Source organism: Rhincodon typus, chromosome 16 (genome assembly GCF_021869965.1).
Source record: "Rhincodon typus isolate 14 chromosome 16, sRhiTyp1.1, whole genome shotgun sequence".
Classification (NCBI taxonomy): domain Eukaryota; kingdom Metazoa; phylum Chordata; class Chondrichthyes; order Orectolobiformes; family Rhincodontidae; genus Rhincodon; species Rhincodon typus.
Window position 1 is genome coordinate 6,689,332 of NC_063347.1, and position 22,140 is coordinate 6,711,471.

General features: G+C 41.2%; 1 protein-coding gene across 1 annotated transcript in view; it reads right to left on the bottom strand.

The window, feature by feature from the left end:
* Positions 1 to 22,140, bottom strand: part of LOC109922450 (coatomer subunit gamma-1) — a 59,527-nt gene that overhangs the window by 11,349 nt on the left and 26,038 nt on the right. Inside the window, exons 10-16 of the mRNA XM_048606676.1 lie at positions 21,443 to 21,576; positions 20,510 to 20,577; positions 15,834 to 16,022; positions 14,231 to 14,326; positions 11,898 to 12,141; positions 10,549 to 10,624; positions 955 to 1,058 (exon numbers count right to left, since the gene is read on the bottom strand). Coding sequence (XP_048462633.1) covers positions 955 to 1,058; positions 10,549 to 10,624; positions 11,898 to 12,141; positions 14,231 to 14,326; positions 15,834 to 16,022; positions 20,510 to 20,577; positions 21,443 to 21,576 — 911 coding nt within the window. The remainder of the gene's footprint in view (positions 1 to 954; positions 1,059 to 10,548; positions 10,625 to 11,897; positions 12,142 to 14,230; positions 14,327 to 15,833; positions 16,023 to 20,509; positions 20,578 to 21,442; positions 21,577 to 22,140) is intronic.

The window sequence follows — 22,140 nt, forward strand, 5'->3', positions numbered from 1 at the left end:
CTTTCTGCTCCTATGATGCTGCTTGGCCTGCTGTGTTCATCCAGCTCAACCAGTCGCTTCTCATCACTCCACTTTAAGACCATAAGATGAAGGAACAGAAGTAGGCCGTTCAGCCTATCGAGTCTGCGCTGCCATTTGCTAAGATCATGGCTGATCTAATGACCCTTGACTCCCCTGTCCTGCCTTTTTCTCATAACCGCTGATTCCCTTACGGATTAAAAATCTGTCTATTTCGGCCTTGAATATTCTTAACAACCCAACCTCGACAGCCCTCTGTGGTAAAGAATTCCACAGATTCACTACTCAGAGAAGAAATTCCTCCTCATCACTGTCTTAAATGAGCGATCCTCATTCTGAGATTATGCCCTCTGTTCCTAGACTCTTTCACAAGGTTGTGATCTATAATGCTGGACTTTATATTTTTCTATTTTCTTTTCCCTAAGAACTTATATTTAAGTACTTGTACCAGGTACCTTGTGCCTAAGATGGCGCCATAAGTGGAGACTTGTAAACTTTTCACTTGTACTCATTTGAACAATTGAAAATAAAGATAAACCTAATCTTAATCCTAATCCAAAGGGAAACAACCTTTCTGGTTCCACCGTGTCAAGTCCTTTAAGAATCTTGTAGATATTTTCTAATCAACCTGTTCAGAGATATTATTACACACCGTCTGGAGCAGGTAGGACTTGAACGTGGGTCTCCAGGCTCAGGAGTAGGGGTACTACTACTGCACCACAAGAACCCATTATTTTTATATAAATAAAACCTCCACCAAATCACCTGTTACTAACTTAATTAAGGAAGTGCAAGCGCTGCCCATCTGGGGCAGTGCAACCAAACTCAGCTCTTAGGTATTTCAATTAACATGAGACCTGTTACAGTTTGAATGATCAGATTCAACACAGAATGAACACAATCAATACAGGAACTGACACATATGACGCTCCTTACCATTGAGGATATAAGCAGAGTTCAGTGCCTTTTGTTTCTGCTCCAGCACACTCAGGTAGAAAGTGGCCCGGTCTCGTACCTCATTGTCGTCATCCATCATACATCTGTGCAAAATATACAACGTTACATTAAAACTTTTAATGGCAGGAGGATCGGTAACTAGAAGGCACAGATTTACAGGTAATTGCTTCAAGAACCTGGGGCAAGTGCAGGAAAACCTTTACACTGAGTTATGATGATCTGGATGGGTGGAGGAACCAAATTCAATGATAGCCTTCGAAAGCAAATTAGATAAACGGAAGAAAATCATTTTGCTGGGCTCTGGGAAAAGAACAGGGGTGGGTATTTCGTTCATAGTGCTTTCAGTGAGCTAGCATAGGCTGGTTGGACCAAATAAACTCCGTGTTGTATGCTTCTAGGCTGTAGACTAGAAATTTACACTGATTCAGTTGAGGACAAAGACATGGAGGCTGTGACTTTGGACTGCTATGAGTGCATGTGTAGCATAAAATATTTAAGTGTAAGCATTTTAAACTAATTTCGGAATCATTTTGAGACAATACTATGGTTTTAAGAGGTGTGTTTTGTCCTCGTTCATTTTGGAAAAGAGGTTTTACGACAGAGGTGATGAACCATCTACTTGAATCAAATAAACAGTTTGTGAGGCTTTGGATTTGTTTTGAAAGTTGGAACAATAAATGGGTGGAGTCAAGCTCCCTCAAAGCCAGGATTTTTAGTTTTAGTTTTTCAGTAGCAGTTGCTGCTGGGGTCTTGAAGCTGGATGTAGAAGCTGTTTTTCCTTTCTCTGTTACAGCTAAAAGCTGGGCTTCTCTTTCTGCTGCTAGAATTGCATGTGATACAATCCATTTTACTGAATTTGCCAGGTGTGTGTTTATGGGATGCTACTGCATTGGAACAGCTACTGTTTAGTAGTTAAATAATCTATTATTCTGTTAAGATTTCAGTAGAGTTACGTTATTCCAATTTCTTCTTTCTTTTGTTTTTTTTAAACTATAGTGTATGAATAAAGTATGTTTTGCTTCAAGACTGGTAGTTTGACCAGTCAAATTGCATCTGGAATGCAATGCCTGGCATTTAACTTTTAAAATAAGTTAGAGTCTAGGCTATCTTAATATTTTTTGAGGGGATTTGGTCAGGTCCATAACATTTACATTTTGCAACAGTGCAGAAATTTAAACAAAGGTAAAAATTCCCTGGTTTAAAATCTTAACCAACGGAGCAGAAAGGTGCTGGTGCTGGTACTTTGAAAAAGTAAGCTAATTGTCATTTCTATTGGAAACCTTTCAGATTGAATCAGCCCTTCTTTCAAATACTCCCTCCTCCAGCTATGATATCACTAGCAGGATTGCTGGAAAGTGACTGCTAACTGGGGTTTGCCAATCCTGCAGGATTAGAATAGTGTCTCAAGGAATTGAAGATTAATTTCCGAGACACCAGGGCAAGCAATCCAGGAGAAAAATTAATCATAGGAGTATTAAATCATGCAGGGAAATTATTCTTGCTTTCAATATTTCTTTGAACAACTCTGCATATTGGTTGTAAAAAGTGTTGTAAATGCGAAAAAGGCTGTTGCAAATGATGTGAGGAATCATCCAATTGTGTGACAAAGTCTTTCCAATTGACCAGGGGAAGGCAGTGCATCGTGCCTATGGCAGGAGCATGAGGTTATACATACAAGATAGAAGACTGAGGGGACTTGACAGGATAGGTGCTGAGAGGACGTTTCCTCTCATGAGGGAAATCTAGAACAATCTCATAGTTAACAGGTTGCCCATTTAAGATACAGATGAGGGGCAAATTCTTTTCTCAGAAGGTTGTTATGTCTTTTTAATTCTCTAGCCCACTAGATGTTGAACCTGACTCATTGAACTTTTCGAAGCTGAGATATACAGGTTTTTGAACTATAGGGGAGCCAAAGGTTATAAGAAGCAGGCAGGCAAGTGGAGTTGAGGCCAAGCAACTTAACGAACAGCAGAACAGCCTTAAGGGCCAAATAGCCTTTGTCTACTCTTGTTTCTCATGAGGCAATTAGATCATGTAGTAAAACCTCCTGGAACATGCCAACCAGAAATGGCAACTGTACTGCTAGCACTGGGAACTACAATGGGAGCAATGTGGGGGTGGCACCACAGAGCAGTTTTAGATGGAAGCAAAACAAAAACCTAGAATTGTTTACTTGAAAAATAATCAAAGTCACTCAATGAAAACAGAAATTGCTGGAGAAACTCAGCAGATTGGACAGCATCTGTGGAGAGTGAAACAGAGTTAATGTTGAGTCCAATATAACCCTTCTTCAACTATTTTGCTTTTATCAAAGTCACTCAATGCTTGATAACTATGGTGATAACTATCCTACAACTAGGGATTTTCAATATTCAGTCCTTTCCTATCTAAAGGCCCTACCGGTTTGCCTGCTAACATTAGTTACAGACTCTTTAATCAGCATAAATTAAACTCCAGAGTAACAAAAAGCAACCTTAAGATTTTCAAAGCTATACAGAAAGTGAGTGAACTATTCCAGTCAAACCCTGCATTACTAGCCTAGCAAAGAGGGTTGGGCAGGTTACATAGCCTCACAAATAGTAAAACGAGGCAATAGTAATCTGGAACATTGTCCAGAAATGTATGTTCTTACTTAAAGGTTCTAGCAATTTCTCAAGATAACAGGGCTAAGAATGCAATAGGAGTAGGTCAATCAGGCTGTTCAGCCTGCTCTGCCACTCAATAAAATGTTGGCTGATCATCAACTTAATCTCTATATCTTGAGATTCTCCTTGATCTACCAATCTCAGCTCCAACATCTCATTGAAGTGTGCATCTACAACCCTCTGAGGTAGTGAGTTCCAAAGATCTGCAACCCACAGTAAGGAAATTTCTTCACATCTCAGTCCTAAATGGAGTCCCCTTGAGCAAACTACGATCGCTTGCTCCAAACTCAGGATTGCGTTTTTTCTGTAAAACCCTCAAAATAATTTTGCATGTTTCAATTAGATTACCTCTGATTATTCTCAACTTCAGAGAATATAGATCTATTCTATTTAATCCCTCCTCCTAGGGCAGCCCTCTCTCATTCCTGGTTCAAAGGTCTTTATTGCCTTTTGTAAGAATAGAATATACAATGACAGCTATTAATAATAACAACAACCACATATTTTCACACATATGAATTCTGCAGAAATGTGCACCATGAGTTACAGTTCAAGATATAAGGATTACTAGTCATTAAGCTTTGGTAAATTTGAAGAATTGGTTCTAACGCCCATGTTTTTAGCCTTGCTTTCACTTTGTTATGTATGAATTTGCATTTTTCCATCTTAGCTTATTCAATTAGCTACAATAACTACAGAATCACTCTGTAGCTCTAATTCAAGGCAGTCACAGGATTTGTGCAAGTGCCCTGAGGAGGAGTTAGCTGTCAGAACTAATGAAGTTTTAAGTTTCTGAATATCTGGCACCAGGAACCTGTCAATAATCTCAGAGCTGCAAGAGCTCGGGAGTTCTTGGGGTGAACAAGCATGCACAGATTATGGGATCTGCAGAATGTCTTTATCAGTTGAGCATAAGCTACAAATGCATGAACAGCAACTGCTTTTACTAAATAATCATAGAATTATAAAACATTGCAGCTGGCTCATCTAATCTTCAAAAGGTTCTTTGAAAGAGCTTTTCCTAATTAGTCACTGCCCCACTCTAGCCCCTGAACTGGCAAATCTCCCCCTTCAAGTATTTACCCAATTTCTATTTGTAGGTTACTATTTAATCTGTTTCCACTATTCTTACAATCAATCAATTGCAGATACCATATCTCATTGTGGGGAAAGAACATTTTTCTCATGTTTTGCCAATTCCCTTATATCTGTATCCCCTGGTTACCAATCCTTTCAGCAATGGAAACAGTTGCTCCTTATTTATTCTGTCAAAACCCTAAACCCTTCAAGACTTTGAACACCTCAGGTGACTAGCACCTGAAGAAGCACTGAGACTCTGAAGGCTGGTGTTTTCAAATAAACCTGTTGGACTATAACCTGCTGTCGTGTGATTTCTGACCTTGTCCACCCCAGTCCAACACCGGCACCTCCACATCAAATCTCTCCTTGAAGTGGTGTATTCCAAGGAGAACAAGCCCAGTTTCTCCAGCCTTTTTGCTGATGGGAGGTCACTTAAAATCTAATTGTAACATAATTAATTAAAGCTTTCCTTACAAGGTGTTTCAGCGGTTCCCTGTTGGGAAGTGCCTGATCTCTGTTCTGCAATTTCCCTTGGCAACGCCATGGGGATCAGAACCCCACACCGAGAATGGAAAACAGTAAGGTTCCTGAGGTATGGGAATAGGAGGTGCTGGTAGAACCTTGTAAATTCAAATGATAGCGCCACAAATTTCGCATCAGTCCAAACCCGTGTTAATACAGAGTCCTTTTGCTGGCAAGATAGATTTCTCTCTTCAGAATTAGAATTATTAGCCTTTTAAATAAGTTACGATGCTGGGAAATCCAAAGACTGATCCTTCCAGGTTAAAATTCTGAGTGCTAATTCAATATACTGGTTAACACGCTCATAAAATTGCCACTCAAATCTGTTTAACACAGTCATTAAACCTTTTAAAATAATTCCTGACATTTAATTGAAAAACCAATTCATTAAATTGGAATACAGAGCAATTTAGCAACAGCTTTCAAAGCAGAACATTTAAAATGATCATACAAAAATTTCGACCTCTCCAGATTGAATATAAATCAGTAACTTTCACAGCATCAAGGTTTATTGAGAGAACAAGCAGACTTGTATTTATAAGCCTATGAGATGACCCAAAGCACTTAACAGTCAATGAATTACTTTGAACTGTAGTCACCACTTTTACATAGGCAAATCCCCCCACAGTAAACAGAAATAGCCAAGACCATTTCTAATACAAAAAATATTTTAAGTGTACAGATTTTAAAATGTCTGCCATGCTTTTCTCTTAGCATTGTGTTTGGGAACCTTAAAAGGGGAAGTAAAGTCTAGGGCAGGACTCCCAGCTAAAGGCATGCAGCCTGTGCAGCTGGCTGTACGTTTACCTACAGTTTGATAAAACAGAATTATCTCAGGACTTCTCAGGGAGTTGTACAATCTTAGCTACTACGTTGTTGACATAAGAACCCAATAGTCAAGAGATCCAATGTGGCAGATTTTAATGAACTTCAGAGGAAAATGGACTTGCATTTATATAGCACCTTTCATGGATTTCCAGAACCTGCTGCTCCCCTAGTCGAGCTGTTCCAGTACAGTTACAGCACTGGTATCTACATGACAATGTGGAAAATTGCCCAAGTATGTCCTGTACATAAAAAGCAGGACAAATCCAACTCGGCCAATTACCGCCCCATCAGTCTATTCTCGATCATCAGTAAAGTGATGGAAGGTGTCACTAACAGTGCTATCAAACAGCACCTGCTCAGCAATAACCTGCTCAGTGATGCCCACTTTGGGTTCCATCAGGGTCACTCAGCTCCTGACCTCAGTACAGACTTGGTTCAAACATGGGCAAAAGAGCTGAATTCCAGAGGTGAGGTGAGAGTGACAGCCTTGGCATCCAGGCTGCATTCGACCAAGTGCAGCATCACGGAGCCCTAGCAAAACTGGAACCAATGGGTATTACGGGCAAATCTCTCTGGTGGTTAGAATCATACCTAACACATAGGAAGATGGTCGTGGTTGTTGGATGTCAGTCATTTCAGCTCCAGGACATCTCTGCAGTCGTTCTTCAGGGTGGAGTCCTCGGCCCAACCATAGCTGCTTCATCAATGACCTTCCCTCCATCATAAGCTCAGAAGTGGGGATGTTCACCAATGATTGCACAATGTTTAGCACCATTTGTGACTCCTCAGACACTGAAGCAGTCCGTGTCCAATTGCAACAAGATGTGGACAATATCCAGGCTTGGGCTGACAAGTGGCAAGTGACACTCGTGCCACACAAATGCGAAGCTGCGACCATCACCAATAAGAGACAATCTAACCACAACCCCTTGACATTCAATGGTGTTAGCATCACTAAATCCCTCCACTATCAACAACCTGGGAGTTAACACTGATCAGCAACTTAACTGGACTCACCTTATAAGTGCAGTGGCTTCAAGAGCAGGTCAAAGGCTAGGAATACTGCAGCGAGTAACTCACTTCCTGACTCCCCAAAGCCTGTCCTCCATCTACAAGGCACAGGACAGGAGTGTGATGGAATACTCCCCACTTGCCTGGATGAGTGCAGTTCTAACAACACTCAAGAAGCTCGATACCAGCCAGGCCAAAGCAGCCCGCTTGACTGGTACTGCATCCACAAGCCTCCACCATCGACGCTCAGTGGCAGCAGTGTGTTCGGTCTACAAGATGCACTGCAGAAAGTCACCAAAGATCCTCAGACAGCACCTTCCAAACCCACAACCACATCCATCTAGAATGACAAGGGCAGCAGATATACGGGAACACCCCTGCAAGTTCTCCTCCAAGCCACCCACCATCCTGACTTGGAAATGTATCACCGTTCATTCACTGTCGCTGGGTTAAAATCCTGGAATTCCCTCTCTAATGGCATTGTGGGTCAACTCACAGCACATGGAATACAGCGGTTCAAGAAGGCAGCTCACCACCACCTTCTCAAGGGGCAACTGGGAATGCGCAATAAATGCTGGCCCCGCCAGTGACGCTCACATCCCGCAAAAATGAATTTAAAAATTATTCAGGATATACCTAACTGGTTGAAAAGTGCTTTTGGAAGTTAGTCAGTGCCGTAATGCAGGAAATAATTTGCACACAGCAAATATCCCACAAACATCAATCAAATATATAGACAGGCAATCTGTTTTCTATTACTCTGGCGTTATTGTAGAGGTAAATATTGGCCAAGGTACCAGGGAGAACCCACTGATAGTGCCACAGATCTTTCACATCCACTAGAGCAAGGTAAGTGGAGCTTTGGTTTAATAATTCACCTGAAGTCCCGTGCCTCTAACAGGGCAGCATAGGGAATATCAGCCTAGAAAAAAATCTTATTTCAGAAGAACTGTACTTTATAATGCTTTAATAAACAGCAGGTTCATAGCCTTATGCTTTTACCTTCAGCAATTCACTAAGAAATCAAATCAAATATACTTTTTAAAAAGCAGTTGACAGTGACATTGTATAAATGATCTGATGGGTAACCATCAGTGCTTTCTAACACCAATGTTAGGCACTCACAGCAATCCTAGGCGCCAGGTTGTTAAAAGCCTTCTCCAATAAACACTCTTAAAATGTGCAAGTACATTTTGAGGTGTTGTTGATTGCAGATGGGTGAGCTTTGCTGCAAACATGTGATTTTTCTGCCTGCGGTTACAGTCATAACACATCAACATTTAAAAGTCAGAGTTATGCTCCTCATAATCTACTGAATTCAGTTTTGCTTACCCTTCCTGGACTCTACCCAAGTGAACCTCCCTTTGTAAAACATAACTCGGCCCAGAAACAAAATCAGAAATTGCTGGAAAAAAACTCAGCAGGAGTGGCAGCATCTGTGGAGAGAAAGCAGAGTTAATATTTCAGGTCCAGTGACCCTTCTTCATAACTCAGCTCACCCCTTTCTTTCACCCCTTCTGTAAACCAAACCAGATTCGGATCCTTTCCTAAAAGGAAAGGATATTGGCAAACAGACTTTGTTTTTTTTAAAAATATCAACATTGCTTAAATGGTTGCATTGGACTAGCTTTTAATTCCAGCTTTTATTGAATTCCAATTTCACCATCTGCTATGATTGCAATTGAACCCATGTCCCCCAAATATTATCCTGAGGCTCTGGATTACTAGTCCAGTCACATTACCACAATGCCACTGCCTCCCTAGTTTAAACGTGCCCACTGCCTCTCAATCAATAGCTAAAGCAAATGTTTTGGTCATTTCATTAATTCCTCTTGTGGTAGCTTGCTGCATACTCTCTGTGGGATTCCTACATTACAACAGCAACCACACTTTAAAAGTACTTCATTGACTGTAAAGCACTTTGGGATGTTCTGGGATTGTGCAAAATGCTATATATATTTGTTTTTAATATACATATATATACACACACGTCTTTCCTTTTACAGCTAAGCTCAATCCTCTTTTTACCCAATACTCTTTTTCTAGAAGCACTGCTGAAAAGGCAAGCATTTATTACACTTTCCTCAGTGCCATGAAAAGATGTAGTTACCTTCTTAAACCATGTTGCGTGGATTATAGTTTCTCGTAACAGTTTTGATACAACTGAGTGGCCTAAGGTCACAGACTTCCCTCCTTAAAGTTTCACCTGTTACAACAAATTATATTTATGTAGCCCCTCTAAAGTAATAAAACAACCCAAGGCACTTCACAGGAGCATTTCAAAACAAAATATGAAGTCAAGCCACACAGGGAATATTAGGTCAGAAGACCAAACGTGTGACTAGAAGTAGGTTTTTAAGGTTTGCCTGAAAGAAAGCAAGGTGTAGAGTTGCAGGAAACAAACTCCAAAACCAAGGGCCTAGGGAACTGAAGGTGCAGTCACCAATGATGGTGCAATTAAAACACTTAAAAATTAATTAGGTAAATAACTTAAAAATTAGAGGAATGAAGATATCTCAGAGGTTGTTAGACTGGAGGAGATCATAGAGACAGGAAGGAGCAAGGCCCTGGAGGGATTTGGAAACAAGGATAAGAATTTTAAAATCAAGAAATTTCTCAGCTGTAAGCCAATGTAAGACAGCAAATACAGGGATGATAGGTGTTGAGATATGGGCAGTATTAGTGAACTTGATGGTTTGTTCTGACAACTCAGTAGGTATGTTTTTTAATTCTAAATTTATTTAAGTAATCAAATTGAAATTCTCCAAATAACATAGTGGAATTTGAACTCATGTCGATAGTTGACTAATGCAGACTTCCAGATAACTAGTCCAGTAACAGAACTACAATGCTGTCACATCTGTGCACTCCAGCTAGTGGTCACTGCATCAAAAACAGGACCAAAAAGCCAGTGATTTTCATTTCTCTTTACTGTTAAAGCATCCCTCCTTGCCAGAGATCATCAGCCGCCAGATGAGAAACTGCAAGGAGCAATCTCTCATTTTTCTTCCTCTTCTTCCCCTAAAAATACTGTTGTTTCTAATTACAAGCAAGCTTAGCTCCACAAATTTTAATCTGAATAGTCAGCCATATAGAAAACCACCAGAGAATAGGATGGATCCAAGTGAATACAACAAAGTCACTATTAGAATAGAAGCACTTGCATCAGACCTTTAAATATCTGTGAAGCTGATGCTGTATTTCTGAACATGCTGGAAATATTCCACTATATTCTCAGAGATCAGTAAATTTACACTGAATGGTTTGCTTGCTCTCTCTGACTCTATGCTTACACAGTGTGAGTAAATTATTTTTGGGGAGGATGAACAGGACAGTACACCCGACATTAGGAAAGAGACAGGAGTAGAGCATTCAGCCCTTCCACCCAGTTCCGAGATTCAATTAGACCTCCTGTGTATCTGTTCATTGCATCATTATATTCACATTGCCTTGGTAATAACAGTTAGCTGTACTGTGCACTTACCTCTTCAATAGCACACTTACACTGGGATACATCTCTTCATTCTGGGCTCCAAACTTTGCCAAGGCACTCACAGCAGCTGCAAAAATGTTAGAAACAAAGAAATACAATTCTGTAACGTGGATGTGAAATCCTGCCAGGTGTGCGGTTTGAAAGCACCTTAAGTGCACAGGTGCAATGAAGGTAAAATTCAGCACTCCAGCTTCAACATTTGAGCAAATGCAATTGCCCTTGAATTTTACCACTGTGATTTATATTGCAGATTTCACTGACATTCACAGGAATTCCCGCACCTGCTCTTTGCCTAAACTGAAAAGATCCGGGACAAGGCAAGTTGGCTAGTCAGTCCTGCTGCTGGACTCAATATCCAATCTCACGTCACCACAGCAGTTTTATTATACTGTGCATAATCAATAAGATGCACAGCATAAATCACTAAGCATAATTTGTAAGGGACCACACAACTAAGGTACACTAAAGGAGTAGGTCAATCCGCCCTTCTACCCAGTTCCACCATTCAATTAGACCTCCTTCAAAGTATACAGTCCGGTAGATAAAATTATATTGAACAGACAGTGACGTCCACTGTGTACCTGCTTATTGTTTTCACACCTCGTCGGTAACAATAGTTAGCTGTACTGTGCACTTACCTCTTCAATAGCATGCTTATACTAGGACATATCATTTCATTTTGGGCTCCAAATTTCACCTCTATGACTGAGAATGGACAGGGGTCAAGGATATGGGATCACCATCCAAGATCCCCCATTCAAATTTCAAATGATTCTTTGGACACAAATGCCATTCCTTCAATGTCTCAGGGTCAACAGTCTGGAATTCTCTATAAAGCCCCTTAAGGATTGCAGTGGCTTGCAAGAGCTCACCAACCCATTTTCAGGGCAACTAGAGATGACCAACAGATGCCATCTTGTCAGTGTCAGCCAGGGAAAGATCCAGCCACATGGCTTCCATTGTTTTAAACTGGAAGGAAGATAAATAGTATGGGGATGAAGTCGGAGACTGCACTGATGATGTTACCCAGCAGCGTAATGAAACATCTGCAGAACAACAAGCCAGCTCAACGAGCCACCCCAACCACAAGATGATTCACTTACCTCCAGATACACTTATTCTTATACTCCTTTGCTTGCCTTCAAAAGCCCACTAATAACTCATCCTCAGCAGTCTGCTGGCTTCCTCCTCCACCTCCAACCCCAGAACCACCACCACCACAGCTTCTTTCTTTCTTTCTTCCTCCACATTCTTGCATGATTATCACCTTGTCGAGCACTCTGTGGCCCATACTTTACATAAGAAATATCTTTGGTGAGCAGATACAAAGTGCAACTAACCTGCTCGGACCTCTTCGTTCTCCAGGATGACCCGATTATAGATGAAGCGAATGTACTTGGAAGGGTTGGGGGTCCTGGCTCCTTCCCTCCCAAGCAGGTGAAGGATCCGGGTGGCGAGCACTGTGAACTCGCAGTCCTCAATGAATTCGCAAAGGTGAGCCAGCCCCGTCTCCTTGCTCTCTGGGTTGTCCTCAATTATACAAATGATGCATTCCACAATGGCACGCTTGTACTCAAATCCACCCTGAGGGGAATGTCAGAATTCAGAACATGAACCAACTTTAGATTCCTCACTGCTCAAAAGTCAAAAGACAGTCACACAATTTGTTAGCTGTGTAATGGCTGAACAGCTGATTAACTAATTTGGGAGGGGCCATCCCTGGAAGGCAGAGAGATTTAATATTGTGAGGCACTTCTCTGAAAGCGCCATGAACACGTGTATGGACAAACATTCAAAGTGGTGTACTGAACCCAGGCTGAACAAGGATATCACTGATGTCCAATTTTCACCCGATCGGCTTCATTTTTTGCAACATGAGCATGATAATATGGGAAAATGGCATCTTAGCATGGAACAACTATAGCACAGAAGGAAATAATTGGAGCCTCGTGCTAGTGCATTCTTCATTCACAGCTATCTCCTCTATACCCATTTAGCACAATCTTTTTAGTACTTAACCAATATTATTTTAAATTATGCTACGGATGCTCTCTCAATAATTAGATTCACAGGGAAACTGACCAACCCTTGGAAAAACATCTTAACACATATTTTAAACAAAAATTACACTTCCTGTTGCTGTCCTGAAGGAACCTGCTGTGGACAAAACCAGGTACAATAACTTAGTGTAGATAGGTGAGTACAAATTCAATGGGCTGAAGGGCCTTTTCGGTGCTGTATGACTCTAACTAGACTCCACAATTTATAAATACATTTGAATAACATTCCCAATGCAAGCAACGAGATGAACCCAATTTTATCTGTATTTTTAAGCTAAATAATATTGCTGCTGTGGGATATTAGGTTAACAGGATTTATTAATTTCTTTATCAAATTTCTGTTAAGTTAGCAGAGGCCAGAATACCATGTAATGTTAACAGGACTGCGGGCTAATCACCTCACAAAGGTTTTTACCCCACCGGTGTTATAATAGTCCTCTCGTTTCTTTCTTTGGTTTCTTGTTTTAAATTCCCCAAACACCAGCCAAGTAGGAGTCTCCCCACGACAATCTACCAATGCACTCGAGTTCAAGGCACAAGTGCAAGAGCTAACTGTATGACTTATGATTTAAATTATTGCTGGATAAGTCATATCCACACAGAGCACGTTTCTACTTTCCTATCAATACCTCCCACACCAACCTTGGGACAGCTTTGCCGACAATGGGAACGCAAAAGGGACATCAATGGCTTAAGCCGGAGGAATAATTGCCCAGAACGCTACTGCATCATACCATCACGCTGCCTTCTAGATAGATTGGACACCTGATCTCATAAGCATGAGTCTATTCAAATGCACAAGTTTGGACCTAATTCTGAACACGTCATAAACGTCACATTAACCTTACACTAGGCAAGGAGAACAAAAAAATTGAACAGAGGTGTTCAGTTTGGGAGGGGATTTTTATAGGACACATTGGGAAACCAATTTCACTGGCCAGACGATTTTTAAACAGAGGACATCAGTTGATAATAATTGTTAGTTGACCTGGAACGAATGGAGGAGGAGATTTTTTTTGTTTTACAATGCAGTGAGTTACAATGTTCTGGAAGGCATTGTTTGAAACAATGGCAGCAGATGCAACAGTAAATTGCAAAAGGTAATTGAATGTATGCTTGAAACAAAAAAGAAAAAAAATTGCAGGTCTATAGGGAGTCAGACTAATTGGACAGGTTTTTCAAAAGAACAATACAAGCATAATAGTTCTCCTTCTCAACTTTAGATTCCTACAAAGTTCATTGAGCAATTGCAGTCAAGTCTTTACAGTCACAGAGGATCATAGGGCTAATCTCAAGTTAGAGACAGAAAGATGACCGGTGGTGGGTTTAACCCGAGGGTCACCATGCCTCAAGGCAAGGGACAGGTTGAGAATGAAGGACCTTCATGGTAATCTCAGCCAGTGCAGGAATTGAACCTGCACTTTTTGCGTCACTCTGCATCACAGACCAGCCGTCCAACTAACTGGAATCACCACTTCGTCCCATTTGGAGGGCAGCTGTAAACTCTGCTCAAAATCCTCCAGAACATTAACAAAAGTAACTGTAAAACAGGCCTTTAATTTACAAAGGAAGTTAATTTTCAATTATTTGATCTTAAATTAAAATTAACATACCTCTTCTCGCAGCATGGTGAATAGGAAGTTCATCATCACGGAGTGCTTTCGTGGAAATTTCTGGCACAGAGTACTGATGGCCTGCACCACCACCACCTAAACAAAAGATCATTGGAAGAATCTTAGAGAGCAAGCCAGAGGAGTATTCTCCCCATTTTTTTTTTAAACTTTTCTTTAAATCATAAATTAAGCTCTTTTAAAACAAGCTAAAATCAATCTCATAAAACTGACACCTGCCAGACACAGGACGTGTGCAGAGGGTGGGGGAGGCTGTAAAGAAATGCAGCTGATCAGCAGCAGGTCAAAATGACTCACAACCAACCAGAGAGGACGCCAAGAATCAAACCCAATACCTTCAGCATTACGGAGGAACTGCCAGGACAATCAGCGATGTGCCTAACGTGGTCAGCTGTCACTCAGCATACAGCATGCCTACTTGCAGGTCAGAAAGTTGTGGGTTCAAGAGCTATATCTAAGCTGATCCTCTCAATCCCATTGCTGGATGCTCCCCTGTCCCGCCCGTCCACTGCTGAATACTCCCCGGTCCCAACCCTCTCCTGCTGGATGCTCTCAAACCCTAGACTGTTGTTTATTTCTGAAATCAAGCATAACCTATACCCCTAGTGGCCTGGTAACTAAATCCTTCTGACTACCACAAAATGTAGAACAAGGCACTCTACACTCAGTCCTGCACTGAATGAGCTGGTTTCAGCCTGGACACAGTTTAATTGACCTTGAGAGTCCTGGTTAGGGAGGAATAATCATCTTGGGGTGCTCTTGCCCTCCATCAAATGATCCCTGCTGGAAAGACTGCGTGCGCACATGTACAATATTCACAGTTTTGGTGGACATATGAGGTCTCTTAGATGGGGAGCTAAGAGGGTTGAAGCATGCATATGAATTATGAATACGGTAAGGTCTCGGACCCTGCTTTACCATTCAGTAAGATCCTGACTGAACTGAATATTCCACATTCCCACCTACTCCTGACAATGTTTCACCCCTTGCTTATTGAAAATCTATCCACCTCTTCCTTCAAAATATTCAAGGGCCACCAATCCAGCACTTTATGAGGAAGAGTGTTCCAAAAAGTCATGACGCTCTGTGAGAAAGACATCTTTCCTTAATTCTATATTAAATGGGCAATCTTTTATTTTTCATTACCCCTTATTCTAGATCTGCCCAAAAAGGGGAACCATCTTTTTCAGAGGGGTGGAACCCAATGATGTGTAACACTGGCAATGAGGATGAAAAATATATCAAATAATATATATATAAATTTATAGGTTAACTGAAATAGGCATGTTGGAAATATATGATGCAGCTTGATAAGCACGTGGAGGAAATAATAGAAAGCTATGGTAATAGGACGAGATCCAGTAGGACACAAGGTGACTTCATACGGAGCATAAGCATCGATATAGACTATGGTTGGTCCAAGTGGTCTACTCCCGCACTGTAAATTCCTTGTAAAACAAGAAAATCCCTTTCTTCAAAAACAAAATGATATAACTCTGGTAAGGAAGCCTGGGAATTTATCAAAAATACTGGAAATAGGCAATTACTGAGTGCCATCATTGAACTTGAAAGTGGAAACGATCACCTTGAACTCATCTGAGATTTCTGACATAAAGGAGGAGATCTGCTTCATGAGGCGGTCAATGCTGCTCTCACTGCCCGTTTTCAGCAGCGTGGTGATGGCGAGAGTGGCAATGCTGCGGTTCGAGTCTGTCACCAGGTTTTCCAGATCCAGGTTGCATGCAGTCACAGCTGACGGGTGTTTCATCGCCACCTGTAAAACAAGCAGTTCAGCTGCTTTAAAAGGACTCATCAGCGCACTGATCTCCAAAGCGATTAATGTCACTAACATTGAATGCGTGTTGAAAAATTCCAACTAAATAGGACCTGCCACAAATTCAACTAGACCATCAACAGTTTTCTAATTTAGGATTTTCCTTTCACACCATACCGTAAAAGGAATGGACAATGATTGGGCAGACTGCAAAAAAACTGAACTGATTTCAAGTGGACGAGGATGAACTGCCAGGAAGCACTAGAACATCATGAAATCTCATGAGGAACAGCAGGGGAATGGGACTAAATAATTAGCACTTGCAAATTGCTGTAACAGGCACATTGGGCCGAATGTCCTTCTCCTGCGCTGTATGGTTTTGTGGTCCTAAAGTTGACTGTTTAACTACAACACTTTGTAGCATAAAACATTAAAAAGTTATGCAAGATGAAACCTAAATAGAATACCTTGAAATTAATAAGCTGATAGCACAAGGATCATGATTAATAAGTTGTGAAAAATAAATTTACATGAGATAAGACCATGAGGCATAAAAACATAATTAGACTGTTTTGCCTGCTGAGTCTGCTCTGTCATTCAATCATGGCTGATATGTTTGCCAACCCCAATCTTCTGCCTTCTCCCCATAACCCTTGATCCCCTTACTAATCAATAACCAACTATCTCTGTCTTAAATACACTCAATGACTTGGCCTCCACAGTCTTCTGCAGCAAAGAATTCCACAGATTAACCACTCCTTGGCTGAAGAAATTCCTCATCTCGAATGGAATTGAATTGAATTATTGTCACGTACTCAAATGAGTAGTGAAAAGTTTATAAATCACCACTTACAGCACCATTTTAGGTACAAAAGCATCTAGGTACAATCCTTAGTTACAGAATAGAGAAATAAAGGAAAAGAGGTTACATTACAGCTATACACTGTGTGTCCACAAGTCATTTCAGTTCTAAAAGGTCATCATTTCACTCTGAGGCTGTCCCCTCAGGCCCTAGTCTCTCCTACTAGTAGAAACATCATCTCCACACCCACTTTATCCAGGCCTCTCAGTATTCTGTGAGTTTCAATCAGATCTATCCTCATCCTTTTAAATGCCATTGAGTACAGACCCAAAGTCCTCATTTGACAATCCCTTCATCCTGGAATTATTCTTTCAAACCTCTTCTGGACCCCCTCCAACGTTAGTACATCTTTCCATAGATACAGGGCCGAAAACTGCTCATTTCGATGCAGTCGGGCCAGAGTTGTATACAGCCTCAGCAGTACATCTCTGCTCCTGCATTCCAGCCCTCTTGAAATAAATGCTAACATTGCATTTGCCTTCCTAACTGTCAAGTGAACCAGCATATTAACCTTAAGAGAATCCTGAACTAGTACTCCCAAGTCCCTTTGTGCTTCAGATTTCCGAAGCCTTTCCCCCCTTTAGAAAATAATCTATGCCTTTAAGCTTCTTACCAAAGTGCATAATCTCACTTTCCCGCGTTGTATTCCATCTGCCACTCCTTTGCCCACTCTCCTAGCCTGTCCAAATCCTTCCCACCTCCTCAACACTACCCATCCCCTCATCTACATCTGTGTCATCTGCAAACTTAGCAACAATACCCTTGGTTCCTTCACCAAGATCGTAAATGCATAACGTGACTAATTGTGGCTCTGATACTGTCCCCTGCAGAACTCCACTAGCCACTGGCTGCTACCCTGAAAAAGACCACTTTATCTCATTCAGCCAATCCTCTGTCCATGCCAGTACCTTGCCCCTAACACCATGGGACCTTGTCTTATTTAGCAGCCTCCTGTCTGGCACCTTATCAAAGTTCTTCTGGAAATCCAAATATATCTCATCCACTGGCTCTCCTTTCTCTAGTACCTTGCTCATTATCTTGAGAATTCTAACAGATTTGTCAGGCATGACCTCCCCTTGATGAAGTCGTGCTGACTCAGCCCTAAGTTACCATGCACTTCCTAGTACTCCACAATCTCATTCTTAATCCTATAGTCTCAACAAGATCAAATGAAATTGCCTATAATTTCCTGTCTTCGGCCCTCCTCCTTTCTTAAACAGGGGTGATACATTAGCCATTTTCCTGTCCTCTGGGACCCTCCATGCCTATAGTGATTCCTGAAAGATCACCTTTACAATCTCCTCAGCTATCTCCTCGAGAACTCTGGGGCCAGTTGATCTGGTCTGTGTGATTTATCCACCTTCAAACTTTAGCTTCTCCAATACTTTCTCCTTAATGATGGCCACTATGCTCACCTCTGCCCACACCCCGACCCAACCCCACCCCACCCACCCCACCCCAACTCTCTTGAAATTCTGGTATACTACTGGTGATTTCTACCATGAAGACTAATTCAAAGTACCTATTCAGTTTCTCTGCCGTTTCTTTGTTGCCCATTACTATTTCTCTAGCCTCATTTTTCAGCAGTCCACTCTTGCCTCTCTTACCTTGTAGATAACTAAAAAACTCATGTAATCTTCTTTTATGTTGCTAGTTATCTTTACCCTCATGCTTCATCTTCTCACTCCTCATTGCTTTTTTAATTGTCTTCTGCTGGTTTTTAAAGGCTTTCCATTAATCTTCACCACACTGTGTGCTTTATCATAGAATCCCTACAGTGCGGAAACAGGCCCTTTGGCCCAACAAGTCCACACTGACTCTCAGAGCATCCCACCTAGACCCATCCCCCTAATCTACATATTCCTGAACACTAGGGACAATTTAGCATGGCCAATCCACCTAGCCTGCACGTCTTTGGACTGTGGGAGGAAACCGGAGCGACCGGAGGAAACCCACGCAGAAACAGGGAGAATGTACAAACTCCACACAGACAGTCACCCAAAGATGGATTTGAACCCGGGTTCCTGGCGCTGTGAGGCAGCAGTACTAACCACTGAGCCACCATTCCGCCCTGACCTCCATTATTAGCCATCCCCTTAGTATGTTTCTTCTTCCTTGGGATGGGTTTCTGCTGTTCCTCCCAAATTACGCCTAGACACTCCTGCCATTTCTGCTCCACTGTCTTCTCTGCTAGGCTCCCCTTCCAATCAACTCTGGCCAGCTCCTCCCTTACGTTTCTGTTTACCTTTAAGATTTAAGATGACACTCGCTAATGCAAAGGGCGATCAATGTCTGCAATATGTCCCATGCCAATGATATAGATTTTAAAGCGTGCTTAATTTTGCTGGGTTAGAAGAATTTGAATATCAAAAGATACAAACTTGACAGGCTTGTCAACTTTTCTGAGGTTTCCAAAAATTTATTTGAGAATTACTGAAACAAAGCATCTACACTTCATTCAATTCTGCCACTGAGGTCTCCAAAGTACAGAACTGTCACATTCTTCACTTTAATAAGGCCAGCATAAAGAGGAAAACTACCGAAGTCAAAAACTTTTCAAAGAATGAATCTCTGCAGCTGTTAAAGTTTTTCCAGTTCTTTAATATCACTGAGTTAACTAGCATTTTTGTACAAAATCATTGTTCAAATTTTTCAAGATGGCGCCAGAGCATGGTGACATTTTGTGACCTTCCTACAGCAGATCTTATTCTTCAAAATCTTATAATTGTTCTGCTCATCTAAAATATGTTTGGGTGTAGTGCTGAGGGAAGTCAGAAGCACAGGGTTGAAACCCCATAGACTTCAGGTCAACAGTTTAGTGCAGTACTGAGGCAGCGATATCTTCAGGAGATGTTAAACTGGGGTCCTGTCTATTCATGATATATGGCGGGGCGGGGGGCAAGTTTCCCAATATCATGGAGCAATATTGATTCCTCAATCAACACCAACACTATCTCAGAGCTTGTTTATCGGACAGCTTGCACTTCACAATTTGAAGGCTGCGATTTTTACAGCAGTGCCTGCCTCAAAGTGCTTCAATGACTTTAAAATGTCATACAGTTAGGGAAATGCATTACAAAAATAAACAATTGCTTGCTGAAAAGCATAGGATGTGAAATTAATAACTTCAGAATATTGTTTTATGACACTAATCATTAGCTATGATAGGAGTAACCACTCCGGGATGGCTTTAGTTCAGAAAGTCAATGACCACCAGCTTGTTACAGCAATTGATAACTAATCTCACTGTCGTCCTCATTCCCCGTAGTTGATCATTCCATTCTATTATTTATCTATTCTTCCATTATAAAGAAGCAACAATCTCTGCCTCAATTACTCAGTGGGAAAGCACTATGTGCCCCAACACCCCATAGTGTACAGACTTTTTCTCGCGTTTTATTTAGCAGGCACCGCATCACTGAATTCAAATACCAGGAAACAATTAATGAAATCTTTGCATAATTTGAAAGAAATTTTTCTTTTAAAAATCTCCTGTTTAGCCTCCTTTGTTCCAGTATGTCTCCACAACTACAGGTTCCCATCACTGGTGTTACCCACTCAGCATAAAGAAAATTTTCATGCCAAAATGCTAAAATCTAGCATCACCCTTCAAATCTCCTCTTACCTTATTGAGTGTCCTCACTGCTGCATATCGCAGGGCTGCCTTAGGCGAACTACAGAACAACTGTAGCACTGCAGGGAGAAAAAAAGATCAAAATCAAAGACCACGTAAAAAGCAAAAATGACTGCATCCCACTGCCATACAAGTCATCAAAATGTTGCTAACCTTAACTTAAACCTAATCACACATATGGTTTGTGTAGGGTTGTGTGACGGTAATATGCAACAATCCAAAGTTCGTAAGGCAACCAAGAAATTTTGGAAAAAAAGTAATAAAAATAGAGCAATATGGGATAGTTTGCATAGTACAACGCAGAATTTGCCCATAGTTCTTCAGGTAATGGGCTATCAACCTCTGTGATACTTTAGGGTCGTAGATATCTTAGCCCATTGCTTTGCTCTGCGTAGCTTCTATTGTATCCTCCAACCCTGCGAGAACTCGATGCTCTTCCAACTCTTGATTTTTTGTCCGTCCTCCAACCTCTTTGCGTCAATGCTGGCAGCCATGCATTTAGCTCTCCTAAGTGCTGGCATTCCTTCCCTAAAACCACTGCACTTCTGTTTTTCCTTAAAAGTTCCTTGATTGAGGTTTTGGTTACCCATCCTAAAACATTTAAAAAAATTTTCTTCTGCTTGTTGAACCTATCACGATTTTTTTACTACATTAAAACACAAATTCTTATTATTGTCAAGAAAGTGAATCACTAGCTGTATAGGCACACTGGAGGATGCAGATTGCTTGGTTAGCTTTTTCAGGTCCGTTTTGATGGAGTGAACAACTGGGAGGCCTCCTCATTTTCCTCTTGATTGTAAGCTACTTAGCTTTGCTAAGAGGGTCAACATTTCAATCACTGAGCCAGCACGGAAGTTATTCTTAAAGCATTTCCACCTTTACAATATTTATTCAAACCATTTTTCTTTGCTTTCACACACTTACCAGACACAGCAGGAGCCAGTTCTTTAGCTGTACAGTTTGGCAAGTTGACAATGGCAGAGGCTGCTTCATAGACAACCATCTCATGCTTGTTCCTCATGCAGTTCTCAATGAAGTCAAATAGAGGATTGTCACGGCTGAGAGAACAACAAAGCAACCAATTAATACCCTGTTGGTTCAACAAACCCTTCTCTCAAAAGTCCAGCAATTTAAAAAAGCAAATTTGGATTCCAGAATTGAAAAAGAGTTGTACTTCTGCAGAGCACAAGCAAACCCAAACATTGACTGGGAAAATTAAAATAAATCTTTAAGGGAAAATGTAGCAGCACCACATGCAGCATACACTCCAGGAGTGGGTGCTGCTTCAGCTCACAACCATTTGTGCTTTCTCACCAAAGGCACCTCGCATAAATAACCACAATGATTCCCAGAATTCTTAAGTATCAATAAAGGAGGTCAGGATTTGGATCTATTTCTTTGGAAAACAAAACTCTAAGTGGAGTGCAGATGTCTGGACTAAACACTCATTCAATTGTACACTTTTGTACTCAGTTACAGAAAACTGCAGAGATAGTAGGAACTGCAGATGCTGGAGAATCCGAGACAACAAGGTGCAGGGCTGGATGAACACAGCAGGCCAAGCAGCACCATAGGAGCAGAAAGGCTGACGTTTCAGGCCTAGACCCTTCCCGAAACGTCAG